Raw genomic sequence first — 26,586 nt, forward strand, 5'->3', positions numbered from 1 at the left:
GTCGGTGTGGACTTGTTGGGCTGAAGGGCCTGTTTCCACACTGTAAGTAATCTAATATGACGGCCCAACTCCTATACTCAATGCACTGACCAATAAAGGCACTATCCTGTCTACCTGTGACTCTACTTTCAAGGAGCTATGACCCTCACTCCAAGGTGTCTTTGTTCATTAAATTCCATCTGCCACTCCTCACCCCATTTGGCCCATCTGATCAAGATTCCTTTTTATTCAGAGTTAACCTTCTTCACTGTCCACTACACCTCCAATTTTGGTTTCATCTGCAAACTTACTAACCATTCCTTCAATGTTCACATCCAGATCATTTATATAAATGACAAAAAGCAATACACCTAGCTCTGATTCTTGTGGCACTCCACTGGTCACAGACCTCCAGTGTGAAAAGCAACCTTCCACCTCCATCCTCTGTCTCCTACCTTTGAGCCAGTTCTGTACCCAAATGGCTAATTCTCCCTGTATTCCATGTGATGTAACCTTGCTAACTAGTCTACTCTGCGGAAACTAGTCGAAACCCTTCCTATTACCGAAGACCATATAGATCACATCCACCACTCTGCCATCATCAATCCTCTTCATTACTTCTTCAAGAAATTCAATTAAATTAGTGTGATATGATTTCTCACTCACAAAGCCATGTTGACTATCCCTAATCAGTCCTTGCTTTTCCAAAGACATGTAAATCCTGTCCCTCAAGATTCCCTCCAACAACTTGCTTACAACCAATGTGAGGCTCACCGGTCTATAGTTCCCTGGCTTTTCCTTACCACCTTTCTTAAACAGTGGCACCACACTCACCAACCTCCAGTCTTCCGGCACCTCACCAGTGACTATTGATGATACAAGTATCTCAGCAGGAGGCCCAGCAATCACTTCCCTAGCTTCCCACAGAGTTTTAGGGTACACCTGATCAGGTCCTGGGGATTTATCCACCTTTAAGCATTTTATGACATCCAGCACTTCCTCCTCTGTAATATGGACATTTTCAAGATTTCATTTTTTATTTCCCAAAGTTCTCTCACATCCATATCCTTCTCAATGGTAAATACTGATGCAAAATACTCATTTAGTATCTCTCCCATCTCCAGCAGCTCCACTCAAAGGCCGCCTTGCTGATCTTTGAGGGACCCTATTCTCTCCCTAGTTACCATTTTGTCCTTAATGTATTTGTAGAATCCCTTTGGATTCTCCTTAACTCTTTTTGCCCTCCTGATTTCTCTCTTACTACCCTTATACTCATCTTCGGATTCACTCAATTCATGCTGTTTATGCCTGACATTTGCTTCCTTCTTATTCTTGACCAAAACCTGAGTTTCTCTAGTCATTCAGCACTCTCTACACCTAACAGGAACATATTGTCTCTGGACTCTTTTTATCTGAATTTTGAAGGTTTCCCATTTTCCAGCTGTCCCTTTACCTGTGAATATCCACCTCCCCCCCCCACCCCCATAACCTTTGAAAGTTCTTGCCTAATACTGTCAAAATTGGCCTTCCTCTAATTTAGAACTTTAACTTTTAACTCTCTCCTTTTCTATCACTATTTTCAAACTAATAGAATTATGGTCACTGGCCCCAAAATGCTCACACCTCAATCACCTGCCCAGCCTTAATTCCCAAGAGTAGGTCAGGTTTTGCACCTTCTCTAGTAGGTACATCCACATCCCAAATCAGAACATTTTCTTGTACACACTTAACAAATTCCTCTCTATCTAAACCCTTAACACTATGGCATTCCCAATCTATGTTTGGAAAGTTAAAATCCCCAACCGTAACCACCCTAATGGGAGTGGGAGGGGGAGGGGGTGGCGGGTGGAGAGACAGAGAGAGAGAGACTATGAGTATAAGGGAGAGAGTGCGAGTGTGTGTGTACGCTTGGTAGAGTGTGCGCGTGAGTGTGACGGAGTATAAGCCTGTGAGAGGGTGTGCGCGAGTGTGTAAGCGTGAGGGGGTTTATGTGTGTGTGGATGGAGGAGAGCGTGTATATGAGGGTCTGCATGAGTGCGTGAGTATGTAAGGGTGTGTGTGTATGTGTGTGAGAGAGAGAGGGTGTATAGTGTAGTGGGGTCACCTGTAGTGTGACATGAATCCCAGGTCCTGGCTGAGGCCATCTTCATGGGTGTCAAACTTGGCTATCAGCCTTTGCTGATTAATCTGGATTAACAGTCCAGTGATACAGCCACTAGGCATCACTTCCCTTGCAGTTGGACTATCTCCATATTGTTTTTTGAAGAAACACTCTTGAATGCACAAACCAAATTCTACCCTATCTTAATCCCTGGTACTTACAGAGTCCCAGTTAATGCTTGGGAAGTTAAAATCACCCACGACACAACTCTGTTATTTTTGCATCTTTCCACAATCTGCTAACATAGCTGTTCTGGAATAGATTGGTGCTGGAAAAGCACAGCAGTTCAGGCAACATCTGAGGAGCAGGGAAATCAATGTTTTGGGCAAAAGCCCTTCATCAGGACTACAGGCTCTATTCCGAAACGTCGATTTTCCTGCTCCTCGGATGCTGCCTGAACTGCTGTGCTTTTCCAGCACCACTCTAATCCAGAATCTGGTTTCCAGCATCTGCAGTTATTGTTGTTACCTTACATAGCTGTTCCTCTATCTTCAGCTGGCTATTGGGAGGCCTATGTTATAACCAGTTATTGGGGGACCTGTCGTATAACTTACTAAAGTTATAACAATATTTTTAATATTTGTAATGATTCTGTCTTTCCTTTTTTTTATGACCAAGAATAATTATGTCATTTATACATCTTAAAGCACAAATAGCAATTCATTAATTTAACAATCCTTTGTAGTTATTTAATTAACCAACGGATCAGGGTTAAAGCAGGAAACTAGATGCTAGTCAGACTAACACAGGTGGTGGGATGGTTATGAGAAACCATCTAAAGTGATAAAATCAACTTTCATTGAGAAAGGAACAGGTTAATCAAGGAGAGCTAGCACAGGTTTGTTAAAGTAAATTATGTCTGACCAACTTTACTGGATGCTTTCAAGAGGCTGTCGAAGATGACCATGATATTACTGTAAATTTGTACGTATGGATTTTTGGAAAGCATTCAATGAAATGGCATAAAGAAGCTTATTGAGAAGATGGAAGCCCATGAAATTAAAGGGGAACTGTTGGTATGAATATGAAATTGGCTTAGTGACAGGAAGCAATGTGTGATGATTGTTAACTGTTTTAGACTAGGGTTGGCTCACAATGGTGCTCTTCGTAGCTTAGTTCTGGGTGCACTACTTTTTTTTAGTTTTCATAAATGTTCTATTATCAGGTGTAGGGAGCAGCATCTTGTAGTTTGCAAATGACATGTAACTCAGTAAAGTAGTAGATGGTGACAAGAATCATTTATAAGCTTCAGGATGGCATGGGACAATGAAATGTACAGAAGTTTGTAAATGGAGCTCAGTGCAGAGAAGTCTGAAGTGATACACTTTGGGAGATATAATGTCAAAGGCAGTGTACATGGTACAATTTTGAAAAGTGTTAGTGAAAGAATGATCTTGACATTCACATTCATTCTTGAAGATAGAGGACATGTTGAGAAGGTACCTGTACTTAAAAAGTATACTGCATCGGTTACATGGGTTTATAAACAGAGGAAAAGAACATAAAAGCAAAAAGAAATGCTCAAAGGTTATTTATCACTGGTTAGGCTTGAAAGAGAGCATTGTCAACAATTCTGGACTCAAGTTCAGGAAATGAGGAAAGACCTTAGAAAGGGTCCACAGAAGGTTTCTTAGGATGTTACCAGGGATGAAGAGCTGCAGTTATTGGGAGGAATTGAAATACTTAGGACTGATTTCAGTGAAACAGAGAAAATGTGATCTCATGGAGGCTTTCAAGTTGATACATTTTGAAAAATGCAGAAAAACTGGTCCGTCATCAAAAGAAGCAATAAACAGAGATCATAGATTTAAAATCCTTGATAAAAGATCAACAAGAGTTGAGGACATGTCTTTCCACTCAGAGTTGTTACATTGGAACACTTTACTCAAACCGGTGATAAAACTGATCCATTGTATAATTTAAACTCAGATTTGAATAGCTCCTTGAGATAGAGAATTTAAGTGATACAGACATAAAACAGGGCTGAGGGATTTAGTGTGCCTGTCCTTCCTCAGGTCCAGAACAGGGATGATGTGCTAAATGTGGCCTTCTGATTTCAGTGATTAAATTACAAATTCATGAGTAAAGAACTTGAAAGGGCTAAAAAATCTGACTCAAAATGCAAAAATTTGAACTGGTTTTATTGTTGGGACATTACAATGTATCTTATTGATAATATATATCTACCTTATAGTTAATGTATAAACAGCTTAGTCATCCCTATTGTAAACACCTGCAAAACTGATCAATAAAGCAAGATGTCAAGTGAATACAATTACAATTGGAATTGGCTATCAAACCCATCAGTTGTAAACAAACATTGTTCAGTACTTTATAACAATGATACTTGCAATACACCAAACAGATAGAGTGTTTCGTAATATATTAGAGTCCTTGTAATAACATAGTTAACGTAGATATGATTCACATCTTATTATCACAAAATCGCCACAACTCCTCTTTCTTTATGTGGAAGACAGCAATGTTGCTGCTGTTTGTGTCTCCTATTACTATTGTGGCGTTTCAGCCCCTGCAAAACTGGTGGGAAGAGAGTGGTTAATACTGAGACACAATTATACATTGCAATAACTAACTATTGTATGAGAAAATTGCCATGTTCTACAATGTTAATTGTTCTAAATTGGGCATGTTTGTACAAAGCTACAGCTCTGCTTTGTGAACAGCACATTAGGAATTGCAGGCACTCCTAGCAGTTTATTTTCACATCCAGATTCTTACATATTTATCCTCCTCCTTTGGTTTAGTGTGAAATGAACTGTGTTGCCTGGCAACAGCAATTGAGATACCCACACAGAAAAAGAATAAATGCTTTCTAAAGAGCTGTCCACTTTGTCCTCCAACCATGCTTAGGTCTGAAGCAACAGATGGAATGTTAAGAGTTGAGAGAGGAATTTTGTAAAGTTAGATGTTATTATTGCAGCGCATACAGATCGAGAGACAGATCCTCCTTCACACCATTGGAAATCCTACTCACTCTTGAATTTAGGTTTGTCATTAACTGTTAATTGTCTTAATAATGTCTCTATTGACTTTAACATGATGATATTCTGATCAGAAATAATCATCTTTATGTTTGTACCATGCATTTTTAGAATGCAAGTGCAGTGCTATAATGAATGAAGTTGGAATTATAATATACAGCATCTTGTCTCATTTCTGGAACACAAGTATTATTTGATCATACTGTGTGATCTGCTGAGAAAAACAAACCTGTTAATATTCTAGTAGCTGTCTTGTGATACAATATACCTTCAGGTGCAATATCACATTTACCTGTCCTTGTGATAGTGGGTTTGAAGCAGTACAATATAACAGCGAGGAAAATTACCTCAGTCTCAAAATCCACATACGAATATAAAATATATAACTGGGAGTGAGTCAAATTTTGTAATTGAGTCATGGATTTATTTTGGTCTTCATGTACTACTGCAATTAAATGATATGCCTGTAGCTCTTTGCAGGGTAGTTATTATTCTGTGTAAATCTCAATCTTCTCCTGGATACTATGGGTTTCTTCCTCACTTTACAGATGCATTTGTATCTGGGTTCAGTATTCTGATTTGTGTGGGCAGATCAATTCCGAGGCATTGTCTCAATTAAGCATCTCAAAATCATAATCTGGTTATTTCTTTTATTGATGAATATTCAAATACCAGATCTATGGGAAAAAATCCACTTAAAATGGAATTGTCTGGAGTTATCTACCAGGAGCAGGAAAAGAGGGAGAGAGAGAGACAAAGAGAATGAAGCTGGCTTAAAGATAGAGACACTGAAGTTATTCCAGTATAAATAAATAGGCATGAAATTCTTTCTAAAAGCAAACGGCTAGATGAGGAAATCTGAAATAATAAGAGAAAACGTATTTGTCATTTAATCTCATATTTCCACAATACTATCACAGACGTTCCCATTTGACTTTTCTTCGCATGGCTCTATATTTACTCAAACCTGTCACATCTCTTAACTTATCCTAGTTCTGATGAAAGCTCACTGAAACAAGAGTTCTGTTTCTTTCTCTGCAGATGCTGCCTGATCTGCATTTTCTGTTTTTACATCTGAAATGCTTGATCACATTTAAACTCATAATAAACAAATAAATAAATCAGATAAATGTTAAATTGTATTTAATGTAAAACAGAAAATGAACAAATAGCAAACTGCAATCATTTCAAAAAAAGGTTTCAAGGACATCAAATACATATAACTTTCCACTTTTTTGGAATTTTTAAAAACATTATTGCGTTCAAGTTCATTCCAAGCACCTACGGTGCATTGACACCATAGTGTTTTAGTTAGGGTTGTCATGTATTTCCAGCTTTAATGAAGGCTTTCTTGCTTACCAATGTCCAACTGTGCTGTGTTTGAGAGGTTTATTTATACACTCATCCAAAAAAAATGAACAATACTCACAAGATCACTGGGAACAACTATTGTTAGTTAATCTCATATCTCAACTGTATCTCAATAAGATGTGTGTTCAATATGTCCCAGATGATCAACTTTCTTCTTTGTGTCGTCCTTTGAGGTCATAGATTCCACAACTTTTTGATCCACTTATTTGAACCATCTTCATCCAATCCACCTTTTCTCGTGAACATACATTTCTGAAATGTCTCTTTGAGAAGTGCTTTTCATTTGAACTTGGCCCTCAGTGTTAAAGTTGTGCCACCTGCCACTCAGAGTGGAACCAACTCTGAGACCCCCCCTTTCTTGTGGCTGGTCGTCTTTACAAAGACAGTTTTGTCCTCGGTTTTAGTAACAGACTTGTTTGCCATCCTGTTGAACTTTATTGCCATTTCATCCATATTCCCAATACAAACCAATTAAACACATTCTTATTATGAATGACAGATCGATGTAATTTTATGATTTTATTGTCAAGTTCAGGTGACAGGCTCAGTGAAATGTTTTCTCAGAGACAAATGAATCACATCTTGCACGGAACCTGGTACTGGCCTCGAATCTAGCTAATTGCAACTATGCGACCAGAAGGGCCTTTAGTGTACCAGACATTCCAGCCTCAAGAATTAAAACAGCATTATTGGTTTTTAATATTTGTAAGGTGGAATCAAAATGTTCCTTGGCATAGACTTTTCTTCTCATCTGTGCAGACATAATCTATGTAAACGTAGAAACCAGAAGAAGTAGGTCATTCCAACCATCAAACATGCTCCACCTTGTTGTAGGTCCAGCCTACCCCCAACAACCTTCAACTGTCTGGTTGGTCAAAAATCTACCTACCTCTGTCTTCAGTTCCATCATCACAACAGCAAGCAGGTTCTGACATAATCCCAAGATTTGTGTCACAGAAATCTGTTCCAAGTACTGATTGATATCAGGAAGTGGCAATCAACAAACTTCCCTTTCACAACATGAACTGAAGGGATTTCATTCCCACCCTTATTGTTTCACTATTTCAGATGACCAAATTATTTACAGTTCACCAGTAGAGTAGTCTAAAAAAAAATTGGATTTTCCAATTAACTGATCAAAAGCATCTGGCCAGAACCCAAATTTAAATTTTAACAACTTGCAGACTAGAAATAGGATATTCAGTTCAACTGGTCTGTGCAGGTCCTTATGCTCCACATAAGCCTTCTCCCACCTGCATAATTTAAGCCAATCAGAATGGCCTTATACCCTTTTCCTTGTTTTTATCTAATCTCACTGAACTACATCCTTATTATTCAGCTGAATTCTTTAGGCAGAAAGGGTGAAATGGTAAAGTCAAGGACTTATGATTCCTTCAGGAGTAGAAAAAGAGGTTGCCCTAAGTTTGGTTGGATAGCAGTAGACATGTGAGATTGACACAAGATTGACAAGTACTATCTGCCAGTATGGTGATAGCTGATTTCCTTGCAGGAGGAGATTCATGCTGCAGCTCTAGAGATATTGGCTCAAATCCCACCACAGCAGCTCAGGATCTGGAATAAGTAGCTAGTCTCAGTAGTGATGACTATGACAACTTACTACCAATTATTGTAAAATTCCATCCAATTCATGGAGGTCCTTTAGGGAAGAAAATCTGCTATCCTCCAAAACCAGGAATCACCGATTAAGGATATGGGCTAGGCCATTTAGGACCGAAACGAGGAGAAATTTCTTCACCCAGAGGGTGAGGAACCTCTAAAATTCTCTACCACAGAAAGTGGTTAAAGTCAAAACATTTAATATTTTCAAAATGAGATAAGTATAGGGCCAATAGGGATCAAAGAGCATCTTGGGGAGAAAGTGGAGACAGAGGACAGAATTAAATGACCAGCTATGGTCATATTGACTGGTAGAACAGGCTCTAAGAACTGAATGACTTACTCTTTCTTACATTTTCCATGTTTCCTTACATTTTCTAGGTTTGGATTAATGTGACTCCAGAACCCACAACATGATTGACTCTGAAATTCTCTCCAAAGTGAATTGAGTGGCTGGTTAGGCTAAGGACAATTAGAGATGTACAATGAATGCTGGTCTTGCCAGTGATACCCACATCCCAAGGAATTTTAAATAACACAAATGCATTATGCTCCTACATTCTCACCCCTCAGGTTTCTCCTGAGTTCCTTGTGCCTTTTAAATGATTCTCATATCTAGTCTTCCCCACAGGTAGAAAGATGTTCCCCTCCGCTTTCACTTCTTTCAAAAATTGTGTATTCCCTCAAAGCTCTGGGGGATCTCATTGGTGTCATATCTTTTCAAGACTACAGTCTGTTTTCATTCATTCCTCTGCTCCTCACTTCAATCTTGTTACTGTGCCCAGAATTACTTTAGGGCTGTATGTGAATGCTGCTCGCAGACCAAAGGTCTGAGCAAAACCCAACAATTTAAACAATTTCCTGTGACCTGTAACTAGCTGCTGCTGTTTTTAAAAGTTCAACATTCCAGTTACTGCAACTTGAACTTTGAGCAGAGTCTTTCAATATTGTCCTCAGCCATTTGAATATTCAGAAAATGTTACACACCGTATTATTTGTAACAATGCTCCATTTTAAAAATCATTATTACTTGCCAGCTGACAACTGACACATGTACAGTTCACTCAATGTATTTTGCAATGGCCAGCCACTGCTGTTTTCGGTTTCATCTCACACCCTTTCCCTGCAGATTACTTTTGTGAATCTGACCAATTCACCATGAAATTCTGAATCTCAATCTATTGTAAAGGGATGAATTATAGAAGTCGTGAGGTTCAAGTCCATAGCCCCCTGAAATTAGCCATGCAAGGAGATAGGGTGGCGAGGAATGTGTATGGTATGCTTGCCTTTAGTGATTGGGGAGAAAAAAAGTGTGGTGCTGGAAAAACACAGCAGGTCAGGTAGCATCCGAGGAGGAGAGGTGACATTTTGGTCATAAATCCTTCAGCAATAATGTGGCGGTGGGGGAGCAAGGGGGCTGAGAGGTAAATGGGAGGGGGAAGGCAGCTTGGATAGCATTAGGTAGATGAAGGTGCGAGGGTGATGGTGATAGGTCAGAGAGAGGGTGGAGTGGATAGTTCGGAAGGAAGATAGTTAGAGGACAGGTAAAGCGTTGCCAAATTGGAAGGTTGGATCTGGGATAAAGTGGAGAGGCAGGGAAAAGAGGGGAAAATGGGGAGATAAGTAAAGTGGTGAAATCGACATTGATCCTATGTAGTTTGGAGGGTCATAAGGTGGAAGATGAGAATTTCTTCCTCCAGGCATTGGGCAGCTTGGATTTGGTGGTGGGGATGGCCCAGGGCTCCTCTCCTTTATTGATCAGGGAATTAAGTAGAAGAGTCAGGATGGCAAGTTAAAGCTTTAAGAATTTGATTCGTCCATTTTTGAGAACTGTGTTCAATTCTGTTTGCCACATTACAGGAAGGACTTCAGTGACAGTGCAGAGAGGTTTACCAGGATGTTGCTGGATTAGAGGGGTTGAGCTGCAAGGACAGGTTAGAAATACTCGATAAAACGTGGAGCTGGAAAAGCAGGTCAAGCAGCAGAGGAGCAGGAGAGTCAACATTTTGGGTAGGACCCGTCAGCCGGGGTGGGGAAAGGGATGTGGGGCTGGGGGAAGGTAGGTGGGGCTGGGGGAAGGGATGTGGGATGGTGTTAGGCAGACATAAGTAGGATCTGGTTGACATGGTCCAGGTGAATTGGAGTTAGAAACACTCTGGTTCTTTTCTCCAGAGCAGCAGAGGCTGAGGGGAGACGTGATAGAAATTTATAAAATTATGAGATGCATAGATAGGATTGACAGTAAAATTCCTTTTCCTAGAGTTGAAATGACTAAAACTAGGGGCAGGAATTTAAAGGTAAGTGGGGAAAGTTCTAAAAAGGAGATGTATGGGGCAAGTTTTTTTTTAAAACATGTGATCGGAGTGTGGAGCACACTGCCAGGGGTGGGGGTGGAGGCAGATACGACAGGTGCATTTGAGACTTTTAGATAACCACAGTTATACAAGAAATGGAGAGACATGGACCAAGGGCAGGCAGAGAGGATTAGTTTAAGTTGGCTTCATGTTCAGCACAACAGTGGGCCAAAGTGCCTGTCCTTGTGACTTATTGGTGTATTTTCTAAATCATGTGTCTTTCTACAATTCTGCAGAGCATTGGTGGGACCATACCAGTGTACCTTGTAACATTTGTCTCTCTTCTTTAGAAGCAGTTCAGAGAAGATGCACTTCCTGGTTCCTCAGATCAGGAATTATCTTGGGGAAGAGTGGTTGAGCAGACTGGGCCTATTCTCAAGATTTTAGAAGAATAGAGGTGATGATCTAATTGTTAAGCTCCCTCAGAATCTTGCATATCAGAGTAGATATTAAGAGGACCCTTTCCCATTGGAGTAAATCTGGATCAAGAAGAGAATGTTTCAAAAATAAGGGGTGTCTTGTTAAGACAGATGAAGGTTACTTTAAGTCATTAAATCTTTTGAATTCTCACCAGCCAGTAGTGGAGGTATCGAAACTTCTCAAAGCAAAGCAGAGTCAGATTTTTAAATGAGGCAAGGGAGTTAAGGGGTTATGGGTGCAGAGAAAAGTATGGAATCAGTTGCTGATCCAATTTATGGCCTAACTTATCAAAACAGCAGACCTGGCTTGGGGGGGGGTGTAATTGGCTCACTCCTGCTGCTTCTTTTAGGTTCTATTTGTGTTTCACTGAAAGAAAATGCAAAAGAACCAGTTTGGCTCCAGTCAGCTGTGTATAAATTAAATAAACCATTCAAGGTGTTCTTTCAGCAACCAAGGAATTGGCAAAAGGACACTTAGTTGAATCCAATTTACTGGTGTTTTGTACTTGATGTTACTAATGGTGGCATGGGGGGTTAACTAAAATCAATTCCTGGAGTTTATCAAATGACTTGCCCCCAAGCTCCAACCATTAGTCAGCAAACACCTCCATCCTGATGACACACTGCCTTCTTAAACCAATTGGAAAGTCAAATGTTTGAAGGAGAGATTTTATTGCATGTCCCAACGATCTTTCTTCAGCATTGCACACAGTATGGTCCTGGAGGGTTATTAACCCAGAGTGCACCTCTAAACACACCCCTCCTCTTTACTAAAAGATTCCTAGAATAGTTGCAACATTAACTGCTGAGCAGTTTCTTCAAAAATACTTATGATGAGTCAGTTTTACTCTAAAAATCATAGATAATTCCCAAAATAAAATCCAAATCAGTCCATTAAACATGAAACACTGAAGATTGGCTACAGAACAGCTATTTACAAAATATTACTATTAAAATGAGCAACCCTGTTAAGTATAAGAACAAAAGTTCTCCATAGACCAAAAGTTCTCCAAGTGTGCAATCGCATATGAATATAAAGAAAAAGCAGTGCTGAAATTCAGCCAAAATATTACTAAGGTTGACGAGAGCTCTTTGAATATGGAGAATGCTGCTCCCTGCTGGCAAGAACATGATCCAGCAACAGATTCAGATGGATTTTCTAACAGCAGCAAAGACAAACGAAATCAGACAACTCCTGACATCTACAGGTGCGCAATTAAATACCAATTCAATAAATTTAAGTCATCCTATTCCTCCAAGAACTGCTTTCTAATTCAATGCTGACTATTCTCAGAGGAGTTATAATTGACCATAAGACATTGGCCTAATTTCTGCTTCTTTCAGCCCATCAACTCTTCTCCACTATTCAATCATGGCTGATAAGTTTCTCAACACCATTCTTCTACCTTCTCCTGTAAACGTTGACACCCTTAAGAACCTCTGTCTTAAATATACTCAATGGCCTGGCCTCTGCAGCCTTCTGTGGCAATGAATTCCAAAGATTCCCCACTCTCTGGCTGAAAACTTTTCTCCTTACCACTGTTCTAAAAGAATCTTTCATTTATTCTAAGGCTGTGCCTTTGGGTCCTAGTCTATCCTAGGAATGGAAATATCTTCCCATTGGAGTGGAGAACCCCCCTCATCCTTCTAAACTCCATTGAACATAACCCAAAATTCACAAACGTGAAGCCTTTCACTTCAAGGATAATTCTCGTGAACCTGCTCCAAGGCCAGGACATCCTTCCGGAGGTATGCAGTTCAACATTGCTCACAATGCTCTAAAATGTGATCTGACCAAAGATTTATAAAGCCTCAGAGGTACACCACTGTTGTTTTTATACACTAGTCCTCAAAATAAAACGGCAACATAGTAGTTAGGAAGGCAAATACAGACTCAACCTGCAAGTTTACATAGAGAATGAGGACTATAACTCCCAAGTCCATTTGCACTTCAGACTTTTGAATTTTCTCCCCATTTAGAAAGTATTCTACACCTCTATTCTTCCTACCCAAATGCATGACCTCACACTTTCCCCACATTATACTCCATCTGCCACTTCAATGCCCACTCTCCTAACCGGTCTAAACATTTCCGCAGTCTCCCCACCCCCCCAACGCTACCAGTCCCTCTACCTATCTTTGTATGCAAACTTAGCCAGGTCTTAGCTAGATCACCAATGTATAAAGTTGTGGTCCCAACAGCAAGCCTTGCAGAACACCACTTTCATCCTGAGGACGCTTATCCCCACTCTCTGCTTTTTGCCAGACAAACTTCTATCCATGCAGCACCTTGCCTCTAACACCATGGGCCCTTATCTTACTCAGCAGTCTCCTGTGCAGCACCTTGTCAAAGACGTTCTGGAAATCCATCAATAGCGCTCTTTGGTCTAACTTGTTTGTTACTTCAAAAGGAATTCTAGCAGACTTATCAGGCATGACTTCCCCTTGATGAAATCATGCTGACATTGCTGTATGCACTTCCACGTATTCAGAAACTCAACGTTCACAATGGACTCCAAAATCTTAACAATGACTGAAGTCAGGCTAAAATCAGCCTATCATTGCCCATCTTTTGCCTTATTCCCTCCTTAAAACAGGGGGGTTACATTAGTGATATTCCAGTCCTCTGGGACCCTCAAACTCCAGTGGACAGGCATATGGACATACATGGAATAGTGTAGGTGGGATGGGCTTCAGATTAGTATGACAGAACGGTGCAACATCGAGGGCTGAAGGGCCTGTACAGAGCTGTAATGTTCTATATATTCCTGAAAGATCACCACTAACGCCTCCACTATCTCTTCTGCTATTTCCTTCAGAACTCTGGAGTGTTGTCCATCTGGTCCAGGTGATTTATTAATCTTCAGACCTTTGTTTTTCTAGCACCTTCACCTTGGTAATGGTTACCATACTCGTCTCTACTCTCCAACTCTTGAATCTTTGGGATGTTTCTCATGTCTTCCACTGTGAAGTCTGATGCCAAAGTACTTGCTCAGCTCCTCTGCCATTTCTTTGTTTCCCCACTACTACTTCTCCAGTAGGATTTCCCAGCAGCCCAATGCTCATTTTTGCCCTTTTAGATATATCTAAAGGAAACTCTTGCAGTCCTTTTTCATTCTTCTGCCTTTTTTGTTGTCCTCTGTTGATTTTCGTAGCCCTCCCACTGTCCTTTGTATACATTCTCTTTCAGTTTTATGCTGTCTCTGACTGCCCTCTCCCTCCTTTTAGCATGTTTATTTTTCCTAAGGGTGGGTTTTTACCATGTCTCCCAGAAACTCCTACCATTGCTGTTCCACGATCTTTCCTCTAGGCTCCTCTCCCAGTCAATTCTGTCCAGTTCCTCCCTCATGTCTCTGTAGCTTTACTAATTTACACAGAGCATGAATTTACCCTCAACCACACCAAGATTTGGATTAGTCTATTCAACTGCAAGGGAACTTTTAATGAAATAATTGCTTTCAATATTGCAAAACAACTTTGCATGTCTGAAAGTGTACTTTACTACTACAATTTTTGTTAGCAAATTCCCAACAAAAAACACTGTTGCATATCTCCATTCCACTTTCTGGATTTGGCTATTAATCTAGTGGGCACTTCCCCATATAGCTTTTCATTTTGCAGTAAGGATTCAATGCAGTTTGTTGAAGAGCCACTCTTGCCCTATAGAGGGCAATGTGCATTAATAGATGCAAGTGTTGTGCACAGCAAGCACCATTTTTCCATCAAACCAAAAAGATTGCAGCAATTAATATTTTCCTTGCAGATAGCCAATTAACCATTTCTCCGATATTCAATGGCTTTATCAGCATTGAATCCCCCACTAACATTGCGTGGGCCATAAATACTGCAGCTATAACAGGTCAGAAGCTGGAATGCACTTATTGACTCCCCCCAAGCGCCCATCTTTGACAGCCCTTCAGAATCGAGGTTTTACTGACCTTCACTACATTGATGAGCTTCAAAGATTATTGGCAAGTCTAAGACATGATTCCTGACAAAGGGCTTATGCCCGAAACATCGATTCTCTTGCTCCTGCCTGACACCCTGTGCTTTTCCAGCACCACACTCTCTACTCTGATCTCCAGCATCTGCAGTCCTCACTTTCTCCAAGTCTAATGCATGACCAACTGTCACACGTGGGGTGAGTGGGGAAAGACAAAAAAAAGGGAAATATAATATATTTTTGATGTTTGCGCACTCGTTCAGATGCCTTAACCTACACCTCTGCAATCTCAACAATGTCTCAAGTGTGGAGTGCATTCCTGAAGAAGTGTTTTCCACTTCAGGTAGCCTCAGGTGGTATTGTTGCTTGGAGAACCAGGTAAACATTCTGGAGACAAAATGGAGTTCAGTCAATCAGACCAGCCACAACCTTAAAATAGAACGACACAGCAGGCACAAAGGGCAGCTGGGGATAGACATCAAAATGCTGGCCTCCGGTGATATTGACACCCTGTGAAAAATCAAACGCAATATACTGCCTGAAAATATTCAGACATTAGTTTACTTTAGACCCTCTTACTAAGAATATACACTAGTTAATGATGCAATATTCATCAGCTTTAAAAACAAAATTGTGAATCTAAACCACTCTTGGTCAAGGAAAGAAACAGAAGGAAAAAGCATCGTGTCACAGCTTTATAAAATCAATTGGCTGTCAGCACTGGACTTGCAATCAACAAGTGGCCTGGAAGAAAATTCAGGATATGACCAGAGGAAGAAAGATTAGAACTTTAATTGGTCAGTAGGTACAGGAATAAGTCCAGGATAAAAGCAATTTCAGAACCAGGGAGAAAGTGACCTGCAATTGGATGAATCTTCTGGCCACACTTAAACAAATTGACTAGTGTAAGGAAATTCATTCGTACATTTGACTTACCATAGACATGTGTCCTCTGATGTAGTTCCCCACTGTCTAAACTGTAATTGCTACAAATACTACAAGGCCAATTTTGACAGTATTAGGCAAGAACTTTCAAAAGCTGATTGGGGTCAGATGTTCGCAGGTGAAGGGATGGCTGGAAAATGGGAAGCCTTCAGAAATAAGATAACAAGAATCCAGAGAAAGTATATTCCTGTTAGGGTGAAAGGAAAGGCTGGTAGGTGTAGGGAATGCTGGATGACTAAAGAAAGTGAGGGTTTGGTTAAGAAAATGAAGGAAGCATATGTAAGGTATAGACAGGACAGATTGAGTGAATCATTAGAGTATAGAGGAAGTAGGAGTATACTTAGAGGGAAAACAGGAGGGCAAAAAGGGGACATGAGATAGCTTTGGCAAATAGAATTAAAAGGAGAATTCAAAGGGTTTTTACAAATACATTAAGGACAAAAGGGTAACTAGGGAGAGAATAGGGGCCCTCAAAGATCAGCAAAACTGCCTTTGTATGGAGCAGCAGAAAATGGGGGAGATACTAAATGAATATTTTGCATCAGTATTTACTGTGGAAAAGGACGTGAAATATATAGAATGCAGGGAAATAGATGGTGACACCTTGCAAAATGTCCATATTACAGAGAAGGAAGTGCTGGATGTCTTGAAACACAAAAGTGGATAAATCCCCAGAACCTGATCAGGTTGACCCTAGAACACTGTGGGAAGCTAGAGAAGTGATTGCTGGGCCTCTTAGAGATATTTGTATCATTGATAGTCACAGGTGAGGTGTCAGAAGACTGGAGGTTGGCTAATGTGGTGCCACTGTTTAAGAAGGGCGGTAAGGACAAGCCAGGGAACTATAGACCAGTGTCCCTGACATCAGTGGTGGGCAAGTTGGAGGGAATCCTGAGGGACAGGATGTACATGTATTTGGAAAGGCAAGGACTGGTTAGAGATAGTCAACATGGCTTTGTGTGTGGGAAATCATGTCTCACAAACTTGATTTTGAAGGAGTAACAAAGAAGATTGATGAGGGCAGAGCAGTAGATGTGATCTATATGGACTTCAGTAAGACACTTGACAAGGTTCCACATGGGAGACGGATGAGCAAGGTTAGATCTCACGGAATACAGGGAGAACTAGCCATTTGGATACAGAACTGGCTCAAAGACAGAAGAAGGAGGGTGGTGGTGGTGGGTTGTTTTTCAGACTGGAGGCCTGTGATCAGTGGAGTGCCACAAGGATCGGTGCTGGATCCACCACTTTTTATCATTTACATAAATGATTTGGATGTGAGCATAAGAGATACAGTTAGTAAGTTTGCAGAGGACACCAAAGTTGGAGGTGTACTGGACAGCGAAGAGGGTTACCTCAGATTACAACAGAATCTGAACCAGATGGGCTAATGGGCCGAGAAGTGGCAGATGGAGTTTAATTCAGATAAATTTGGGGAAAAGCAATCTTAGCAGGACTTATACATTTAATGGTAAGGTCCTAGGGAGTGTTGCTGAACAAAGAGACTTTGGAGTGCAGGTTCATAGCTCCTTGAAAGTGGAGTCGCAGGTAGATAGGATAGTCAAGAAGGCATTTGGTATGCTTTCCTTTACTGGTCAGAGTATTGAGTGCAGGAGTTGGGAGGTCATGTTGCGGCTGTACAGGACATTGGTTAGGTCACTGTTGGAATCTTGCGTGCAATTCTGGTCTCCGTCCTATCGGAAAGATGTTGTGAAACTTGAAAGGGTTCAGAAAAAATTTACAAAGAATGTTGCCAGGGTTGGAGGATTTGAACTGGATGGGGCTGTTTTCCCTGGAGCGTCGGAGGCTGAGGGGTGACCTTATAGAGGTTTACAAAATCATGAGGGGCATAGATAGGATAAGTAGATTAAAAAAGTCTTTTCCCTGGGGTCGGAGAGTCCAGAATTAGAAGGCATAGTTTTAGGGTGAGAGGGGAAAGATATAAAAGAGACCCAAGGGGCACCTTTTTCCACGTAGAGGGTGGTACGTGTGTGGAATGAGCTGCCAGAGGAAGTGGTGGAGGCTGGTACAATTGCAACATTCAAGAGGCATTTGGATGGGTATATGAATAGGAAGGGTTTGGAGGGATATTGGCCAGGTGCTGGCAGGTGGGACTAGATTGGGTTGGGATATCTGGTCAGGATTGGACCGAAGGGTCTGTTTCTGTGCTGTACATCTGACTACATGACTATGCAAGGAAAATAAAACAAGTTTTGAAAGAGCACTCAGTTTTTTTTAAAAACGTCAGGGATTTTTCTATACCACAACATGAAACATGCAAATTCAGTTAGAAGTCCAACAAAATTAGATACTTGAAAGAATCACCAATTTTAATTTTTTTTGGATAATTCATAAACAAAGAAGGTATTTGACACCTTTCAATTTATGCAGTTCTACAGGACATTTGAAAGAGAACAGCAAAACAAATTTAACTAAAACAATGATTACATTGAATTGCATGAAACTGTATTGAAGCTTGGCCTTTTACAAGTGAAATGTCCTAAATGTAGGCTGGGGTTTCATTTCATATGGATTGCTCAACTCAGAATCAGAATCAATTTCCTGTCCATTTGGTTCTTCAAGTATTGGTTGAAATTTTGTGAATGATACATAGCTGGAAATCCTGTGGGGAATAATAACCAGCGACTCCTCACTTTCCAATTCACCTGCAGAGGACAATGGAGACCTTGCAGCCACCCCACCTAGATTTATGTCACAAGCTCTGAAGTACTTGTTCTGTGATCTTTTATATATCACAAAGCACAGAATCAATATCACAGCTGAGAGCAGGAATGTGCATATAGCAGAACCAATTAGGATTTCCTGCAAACCAAAAGACAACCAAAACCTAGGATCTAAAAAAAAAGAAAAAAGCCATTATTTCCAATCTAGTAGTTTCTTTATTCAGAAATTTTATTCTATTTCTTCTAACTACATTATGTTAATTAATATACATTAAAACATTCGAGGATGGACATCAGGCTGAAGAAGTCACTTTTTGCTGCTGAATATTTAGAGCTATCAAATTAGTATCTAAAAGGGCAAAATTCAGCTCAGTATTCTCACATCCTCCACATTCAAGACACTAATTGTCACAATAGTTCCTACAACTCAAACCTTAAGCCATCGTGCTCAATTTCTGCAAATTGTAAAACACCCTTCTTTGATCGGAGTTTATTCCTTGTGCCAATTATTAGGGTGTAAAATTGACAGATAAAAATGTTTGTTTTTGTGGACCTACCCCAGGGAGAAAAGACTCAGGTATTTCAGGGAAAAGAAAAACCGAATACTCCAGAGTTTTGGAACCAGCAAGAGGCAGAACGACAAAAAATTAAAACCATAATCAAGTAGAGACTCAGTCAGGATTTGATTTCAAGCAACGGTTTTGATTCACTCAAAAGACAATTTCCTCACTCAACTAAAATCTTAAGAGCATGTTTTTAACAAAAAAAGGGATTTTATCCATTATTTTGACTAAAAAGGCAGTAAAATATTTTTAACAATTAAAATGCCAGCTGAACTGGAACACAGAATCCTGCTCTGAACCAGACAATTGAAAGAAAGGGATTACTTAAATAGCATTAGATGGTGTCTGATTCATCCTTAGCAAGATAAGCAAAACTGAAAAGTGGGATTGGTGTCAATCTAGACAGTGAAGGAAATTTTCACTTCAATAAAATGTAGTGTTAAATGTACAGGTTTAAGTGTAATTCCACAAGGATTCTCTCATCTTATAGAGAAGATGGAAGAATGTACATACCCAATTCTAGTGGATCAATACAAATGTGACTGTGTCCCATTGAGCGATCTTCAAATCCATCTTCACATTGGCAGAAATATGAGCCAACAGTATTCAGACATTTTGCTTCCTTGCTACATGCTGCAATTTCAGATTGACATTCATCAACATCTGTAAAAGTCAAAACATTGAGTGACAGATCGGCAGCAGCACTTCATCTGCTGTCCTTTAACCCCTCAACTCCAATTTAAAATCGACAAAGAAAGAGTTTTCCTTTTGAATCGTCTATGAATTTCACCTTTCAACATCTGGTTTAAAAAAAAGTCCCACCTGGGATGCTAATGTCACTGTGACAGAACCAGCCAATGAAGCAAGGGATCTGCTCCCATTTGTTACAAGAAGCGGCACGGTGGCCCAGTGGTTAGCACTGCTGCCTCACAGCACCAGAGTCTGGGGTTCAATTCCCGCCTCAGGCGACTGACTGTGTGGAGTTTGCACGTTCTCCCCATGTCTGCGTGGGTTTCCTCCGGGTGCTCCGGTTTCCTCCCACAGTCCAAAGATGTGCAGGTCAGGTGAATTGGCCATACTAAATTGCCCATAGTGTTAGGTTAGGGGTATGGGTGGGTTGCGCTTCGGCGGGTCGGTGTGGACTTGTTGGGCCGAAGGGCCTGTTTCCACACTGTAATGTAATCTAATCTAATCTAAAAAAAAAAGAGATGTCAGAGTGAGAAACAGTGGACAAAGAACTGGAGTTGTACTGGAGGGAGAACATGTCACCTTCCCTTTTCATTATGGAAAACAAAATGTTATGAACCAGAATGTCTCTCAGCATTGTTAATATGGTGCTGGAGTCGAGTCAAGTCAAAACGTCATACATCACCGCTCTAAAAAAAAATCAGCAATTTTTTTTAGAAAAATAGGTTAACATTTTAAAAGTCAGCCTGTTCAGAGACATTAGTATACACCTCTGAAGCAAGTGGGCTTCAACCCAGGCCTCTTGGTCCAGGGGTAGGGACACTACCACTGTACCACAAGAGGGCCCTATCACTTGATGCTGAAACAAAGAAAGGTGCAATATTTTTTAAAAATCAGTACGATGGGGTCCTAAGCTGTAGAATAACCACCACCTGACTAGAACACTAAACTAAACTGAGAATCTAACAAGTGTGCATGCTCAGTGCACTCTTCCACAGTGCTGAGAGCTTGAAAAAACATTGGATGACAGAAAGGCTGAACAGCTTCCACCTTCACAGACTTGAATGTATCTTTAGCCTGACACTATCAACAACTCAGACTCTAAAAGGGTGTGCTAATTCATTCAACCTAGACTCTGCTGAGCCAACACTACCTATACTGCTTCAGCTACATTCATTGTCTAAGTAATTGTACGGACTATGAACTGACCACTGAGTTATCACCACCTGAACCTCCGCAAGCAGAATATGGACAGTGCATAATGACAACTGGGAGATGGTTGTTGAAGGCCGTCTGGAAGAGCTTCCAAATAAACCTGTTGGACCATAACCTGGTGTTGTGTGACTTTTAAACTTTATACACCCCAGCTCAACACCGGCATCTCCAAATCATGGAAGAGCATTGGAAGAGAAAACAGAAGAGAGATCTCAGCTCACCCGAAAAAAAAACCAGAATAACAGAAGCCAAAAAAAAACCTTTTTATCCATTTCTGCTGATATTGTAAGGCCACAAACACAACTTGAGCGACACCAGGCAATATTTAATAGAGAAAGTGACTACAGTACAAGCCATAAGATAGGAGCCTCCAACCCATTCACAGATCAGAAACTGTGCAACAGAAGTCACAAAATCTAGAGTACAATGTTTGTAATAGTGTAGCAAAATCACTAAATGCAAGGCTAGACAAAAATGATTTAAAAGGTAACCAAGTTTGTTGAACACTGCAAAATGAATAAATTCTTAATGGAAAGATTACTTCTATTTACTTTGCAAATGACCACTCCTTGGGGAGCACAAATTTAATTGACAAATATTTGCAAATCAAAACAGAACCAATGTTCAATGGTTTATTGTTGCTTTTACACCAGATCCTACAAACTTGTTCGTTTCAACTGAGAATTATAAACACACAAATTCTAAAAGTGTTACTAAGGCTACCTTGAAACTATTTCAGATTGACGTGTGGTTTCACTTAATGCTGATTTAATCTTGTTTTCTAAGAGAAGGTGAAAAATAATAAGTGAGAAAAAAAGTACCTGAAACTGAACACAAGAACATGTTACATATCTTGCTGTGTGTAAAAACTAATCCTCTGAACAGGGTAAGAGTGTTTTTTTTTGAGGGGGGTGTGGAAAGGGTAGGGGAGAGCAGGTGGTAAATCTTCAGATTGGCAAATTTTTTCACAATTTATGTTTTTTTTAGAAAAACAATCCATCGCAGAATTGTGAATTCACAGCCTTTTATTTGTCGGAGGCTGGAACATCAGGAAGAATGGGTCATCTTTCAGGAATCCATTTGATATTTGTGGCTTTCCAAGACTCCAGGCCAAAAAAACAGATGTGGACATTTTCATCTTTTCAGCTCTTTTTTGTTTGCAAAATTATAATAAAATTGAAAAGTGGTGCTGGTAAATGATAATTTTGTACACTTGTATGCTTATACTGGAGTACAAGTGACAATAGAATTAGATAAATCTCATCTTGGCCTCAACCCCACTTTCCTGCCAGGTCTCCATACTCTTTCTATCCATTAACTAAAAAGAAATGTCTCTTTCCGCAAATTCTCCAGGGGTGGTAGTTATTCCCTAGGAATTGAACTGGAGCATTGCTGATGGAACCAGCTGTTGAAGTGGTGCTCCTCCGTCAGGAGGGATCCTGTTATACTAAATATCAAAAGGGGACAACAATTTGTACTGAATAAGCACTGACTGACTGGTCAAAGCAGACTCAATGCACCAGGAATAGTTGTCCCAAGCTTATTTAATAGAGTAGTTCTGTGCAATGCCCAAATTCCTTTTGTCAGAATGTGGAGCCTGCATTTGAATACAAATTCAGACAACGCTCATCAGGAAGTGTTAAAATTATTTAAACAGTTATGTTCAAATTGTAGACTTTAGCAATATTCTAATTCACAATTTCTGACTAGCAACAAATGTGTTGTATTTATTGGAATAAATCCAATGCCTCAGTTGTAGGGATTCAAAAACATGAAATTGCATTGAGATGGCACTCAAACAAGTGGATGCATTTGATTTCTTGAGAAGTAGCTTTTGGCAATATTAATCCATTGCAAGAAAGCAAAATAGTTCATTTCCAGGATACATGAACTGTCACCTTCCAACAAGAGAGTCAAACTATAGGAAATGCCGTCACAAATAAGACTTTTCCATTCAAAAGCTCATGATCATAAACTAAACAAAGTTTTATCCATAGGAAAATTTCACTGCTCCTTGGATGCTGCCTGAACTGCTGTGCTCTTCCAGCACCACTAATCCAGAAAGTTTTATCCATATTCAGACACATTAACCTAGGAGAGCTATTCAGCTACACTATCACCAACATAAAAACATGGTTTCATTGTGAAACAATATTTCTACTTGGACTGAATAACCTACTTTTGCTCCTACATCTTAGGATATGACTTATATAGTCTTACATCCATTTGAAGGAAGTGGATAAAAAGTGACATAACATACTTATCTTTGAGACTCATCCCTTCAGTTCCAAACTAAACACGTGACTATTAGGAACTTGAAAAATAAGATTTTGGAGAGTGTCTATTTAAAACAAAAAGTGCATTAAGGATATTTATTGTGGAGCTTTTGACCCATTGAGGCAGGTGATTAGCGATGGTTTTCTTATTACAGGAGAAGATCTAAAATCAGTACCTTAAACAGGATTATTTACAATAAAATTTCAACAGGGCAAATCCTTTTAGCCATTCATTATCATTCAATTGAAGGCTGAGAAATTGGAAACCCTTCAATTACCTCCAACCAAAACCCAAGACAAGTAGATTCTTCCATTCCTTAAGTTAACCATTGACTTGTTCAAGAACTTGTTCAAGTGAATCTGTAGCGAGTGGGAGATGTTCTCTCCATTGAGACCAAAGTATAGCTGATAATCAATGGCAAGACCTGAAGAATTGATCCTGCAAAAGAAAAATGGTAAAGTTACTGCTACTACATACTGTACAGGGTGATTACTTCTTAGAGGTCCATCAATTTGGTTATCATAGTGTCATAGATTGGGCCATTGTAACAATGTGAACCATTTAATTCTGTTCTGATGTCTGGTTAGAAGTTAGTTTAATAACATGCACTTCTAAATCAAAAATATTTTACATCTGTACTTTCATTCAAACTATAAGACAGATCATTTTGATAGCCTTCTTTCCAAGTTCACAAGTGATTCAGATCATGGATTCCAGTTTTTCCTGAAATTATTACGTCTTTTATTCACTCATGGGATGTGGGCATCACTAGCGGGCCAGCATTTTATTGCCCATCCTGCAGGGAACTATCCAGCTTAGGGTAATACTGAGTAGATCAGATATGGACCAATTGTCTTTAAAAGTGAATCAATCCCTGGACTGAGCGATCTTTCAAATTGTACTATTTTCCAGAAGTTTCTCTCCAGGCATAGCAAGTGGGCGAGGGGCTTGTACTTTCAGGTGGATGCAAATTTCACAAGTGTAGTTAGTTATCACTCACAGGGTGTCTCAAGATTGCCTGCATCCAGTCAATAAAACAGTAAATGCTGTCAGAAAAGATAATATGGTATCCACAAAAGCTTCATTAAATTACTCCAGCGTTTTTCTAACAAAATGGATAAGGGCAGTATGGGGTGTCAATGGTTAGCACAGCTGCCTCAGTGCCAGGGATCCAAGTTCAATTCTACCCTCTGGCAATTGTGTTAAGTTTACATGCTCTCCCAGTGTCTGTGGGCTTCCTCCAGTTTCCTCCCACAATTGGAGCCGGGCAGGTTAGGTGGATTGGCCATGGGAAATGCAGGGAGAGAGTGTAGGATATGGGGTAGAATGCTCAGATTAGCAAGGTTAACTAGCACATTGCAACAGGGATCAGTACTAGAGCCTCCAATACTTAATCAAAATGACTGACTTGGAGAAAGAGACCAAATGCATGGTTGCTAAAATTTGCCAATGACAAGTTGTCAAGAAACAGAAGAAAGGGATCTGTGAAATATATAGATAAAAAGAGGGTGGCCAGACTTGGTGACTGTAGTATAAAGTACAAAAATGCGAATGTTTCTATTTGGGCAGATTTGAATGCAGACAGATTTCAGAATTCTAGGACGTAGAAGGGATCAGACTGTCCTATTACATGAATCAAAATTTAGAGCAATTGATTAGAAAGGCAAATGGAATACTGGTGTTTATTACAATGGGATAGGAATATAAGAGGTAGTGTTGAACAGAACCTTGGTTAGAAATATCTGAAATACTGTTAGCAGTTTGTCTCTGCACTAAAAGAATAAAAGTATTTAAATTCATTTGTTCTCGAGATGTGGACGTTGCTGGCTGGTCTGCATTTATTGCTGCTCCCTAGTTGCTCTTGAAGGTGGTGGTGAGCTACATTCTTGAGCGACTGCAGTCTATTTGCTGAGGTTGACCCACAATGCCCTAAGGGAGAGAATTCCAGTGATATTGAAGAAAGTGATATACCATAGATCAGTTCCAAGTCAGATGGTGAGTGGCTTGGATAGGAACTGGCAGGTGGTGACATTTCCATGTACCTGTTGCCCTGTTCTTCTAGATAGAAGATGTCATGGGATTTTATGCGAAAAGGATATTGAGAATTTTTGTGGTGTATCTTGAACTGCTACTACTGAGCAGATGAGGAGCTAATCAAGCCAGCTGCTTTGTCCTCGATAGTGTTAAGCTTCTTGGGCGCTGAAGTGAGGAGTATTCCATCCCACTCCAGACTTGGGCCAATAGATGGTTAACAGGTTTTAGACAGTCAGGTCAGTTACTTGCCACAGTATTCCTAGCTTCTCACCTGCTCTTGTAGCCAGTGTTTCTGTGGCAAGTCCATTTGGGTTTCTGGTCAACAGATGTTGGGAGCTGTTGATGGCAATGATTTCAGTCAGGTTGTCTCTTATTGGAGATGACTTTTTGGCATTTGTGTGGCACAAATATTATTTGCCCTTTGTCAGCCCAAGCATGAATATTGTCTGGATGTAGTTGCATTTGAACATGGACTACTTCAGGATCTAAGGAGTCATGAATGGTGCTGACCATCGATCACACAATGATGATCTCCCCTCCATATTTTTAAAAAAAGGGAGGAAGTGGGGAAGTTAAATAAAGCAGATGGTTAGGCTGAGGACACTACCCAGAGGAACTCCTGCAGAGATGTCCTGGAGTTGAAATGACTGACGAACAACCAAGACCATCTTACATGTCAGGGACACTACAACCACATGGGATTAATGTGGATTTCACCAGGTTCCTCATTTCCCCTCCACTCACCTTATCCCAGTCCCAAGCCTCAAACTCAGCACCACCCTTAACCTGTCCACCATCTTTCTGCTCCATCCACCCATTGCACTCTCAGCTACCTTCGCTCCCTACTCCCACCCTCCCATTTAATCTCTCAGCCCCATTTCTGATGGAGTATTAATGCCTGAAATGAGGATTCTCCTGCTCCTCGGATGCTGCCTGACTGCCTACGCTTTTCCAGCACCACACTGATCTCCAGTCCTCACTTTCACCTAGTTGAGTTCAACCCTACTGCGAAGCATCTTCCAAGGATGCCTACCTTGAAGTTCTCCCCCCTCTCTAGGATCTCCTAGTCTCTCTGCAACCCCCAGGTAGTCATCTCTGTCCCGAAGTTCTTCAGCATGTCCTAAAGCAGACTCACTATCACAGCAGTATCTCCTTCCTCAGTGCCTGCTAATGGAACCAACTGATCCTGCAGGGACTCCAGACTACATTCAGACCAACAGGACACCGCATACATACTACAAATCAAACCTTCGGAAACTGTTCTCCTTCCAGATCCTCCACTCCACACTTGCAGTCATGTGCCACCACCTACTCTCCTTGCAGTCAGCTCTACTT

The 26,586-nt window shown here is 40.4% G+C and overlaps 1 protein-coding gene across 2 annotated transcripts in view; it reads right to left on the reverse strand.

Moving 5' to 3' along the window:
* Positions 1–4,274: 4,274 nt before the first annotated feature.
* LOC122557028 (uncharacterized) overlaps positions 4,275–26,586 on the reverse strand; it is a 64,448-nt gene continuing 42,136 nt past the window's right edge. Inside the window, exons 11-13 of one of the 2 annotated variants that reach the window (XM_043704234.2) lie at positions 23,495–23,655; positions 19,552–19,701; positions 4,275–4,678 (exon numbers count right to left, since the gene is read on the reverse strand). In XM_043704234.2, the coding sequence (XP_043560169.1) occupies positions 4,578–4,678; positions 19,552–19,701; positions 23,495–23,655 (412 nt within the window). In that variant the 3' untranslated portion in view covers positions 4,275–4,577. Of the gene's footprint in view, positions 4,679–18,078; positions 18,647–19,551; positions 19,702–23,494; positions 23,656–26,586 lie in introns of those variants that run through there. The other variant, XM_043704233.2, reaches the window with a different exon arrangement.

Source organism: Chiloscyllium plagiosum, unplaced genomic scaffold (genome assembly GCF_037043375.1).
Source record: "Chiloscyllium plagiosum isolate Xiang-an unplaced genomic scaffold, Cpla_swu_hap1 HiC_scaffold_10, whole genome shotgun sequence".
Lineage (NCBI taxonomy): Eukaryota > Metazoa > Chordata > Chondrichthyes > Orectolobiformes > Hemiscylliidae > Chiloscyllium > Chiloscyllium plagiosum.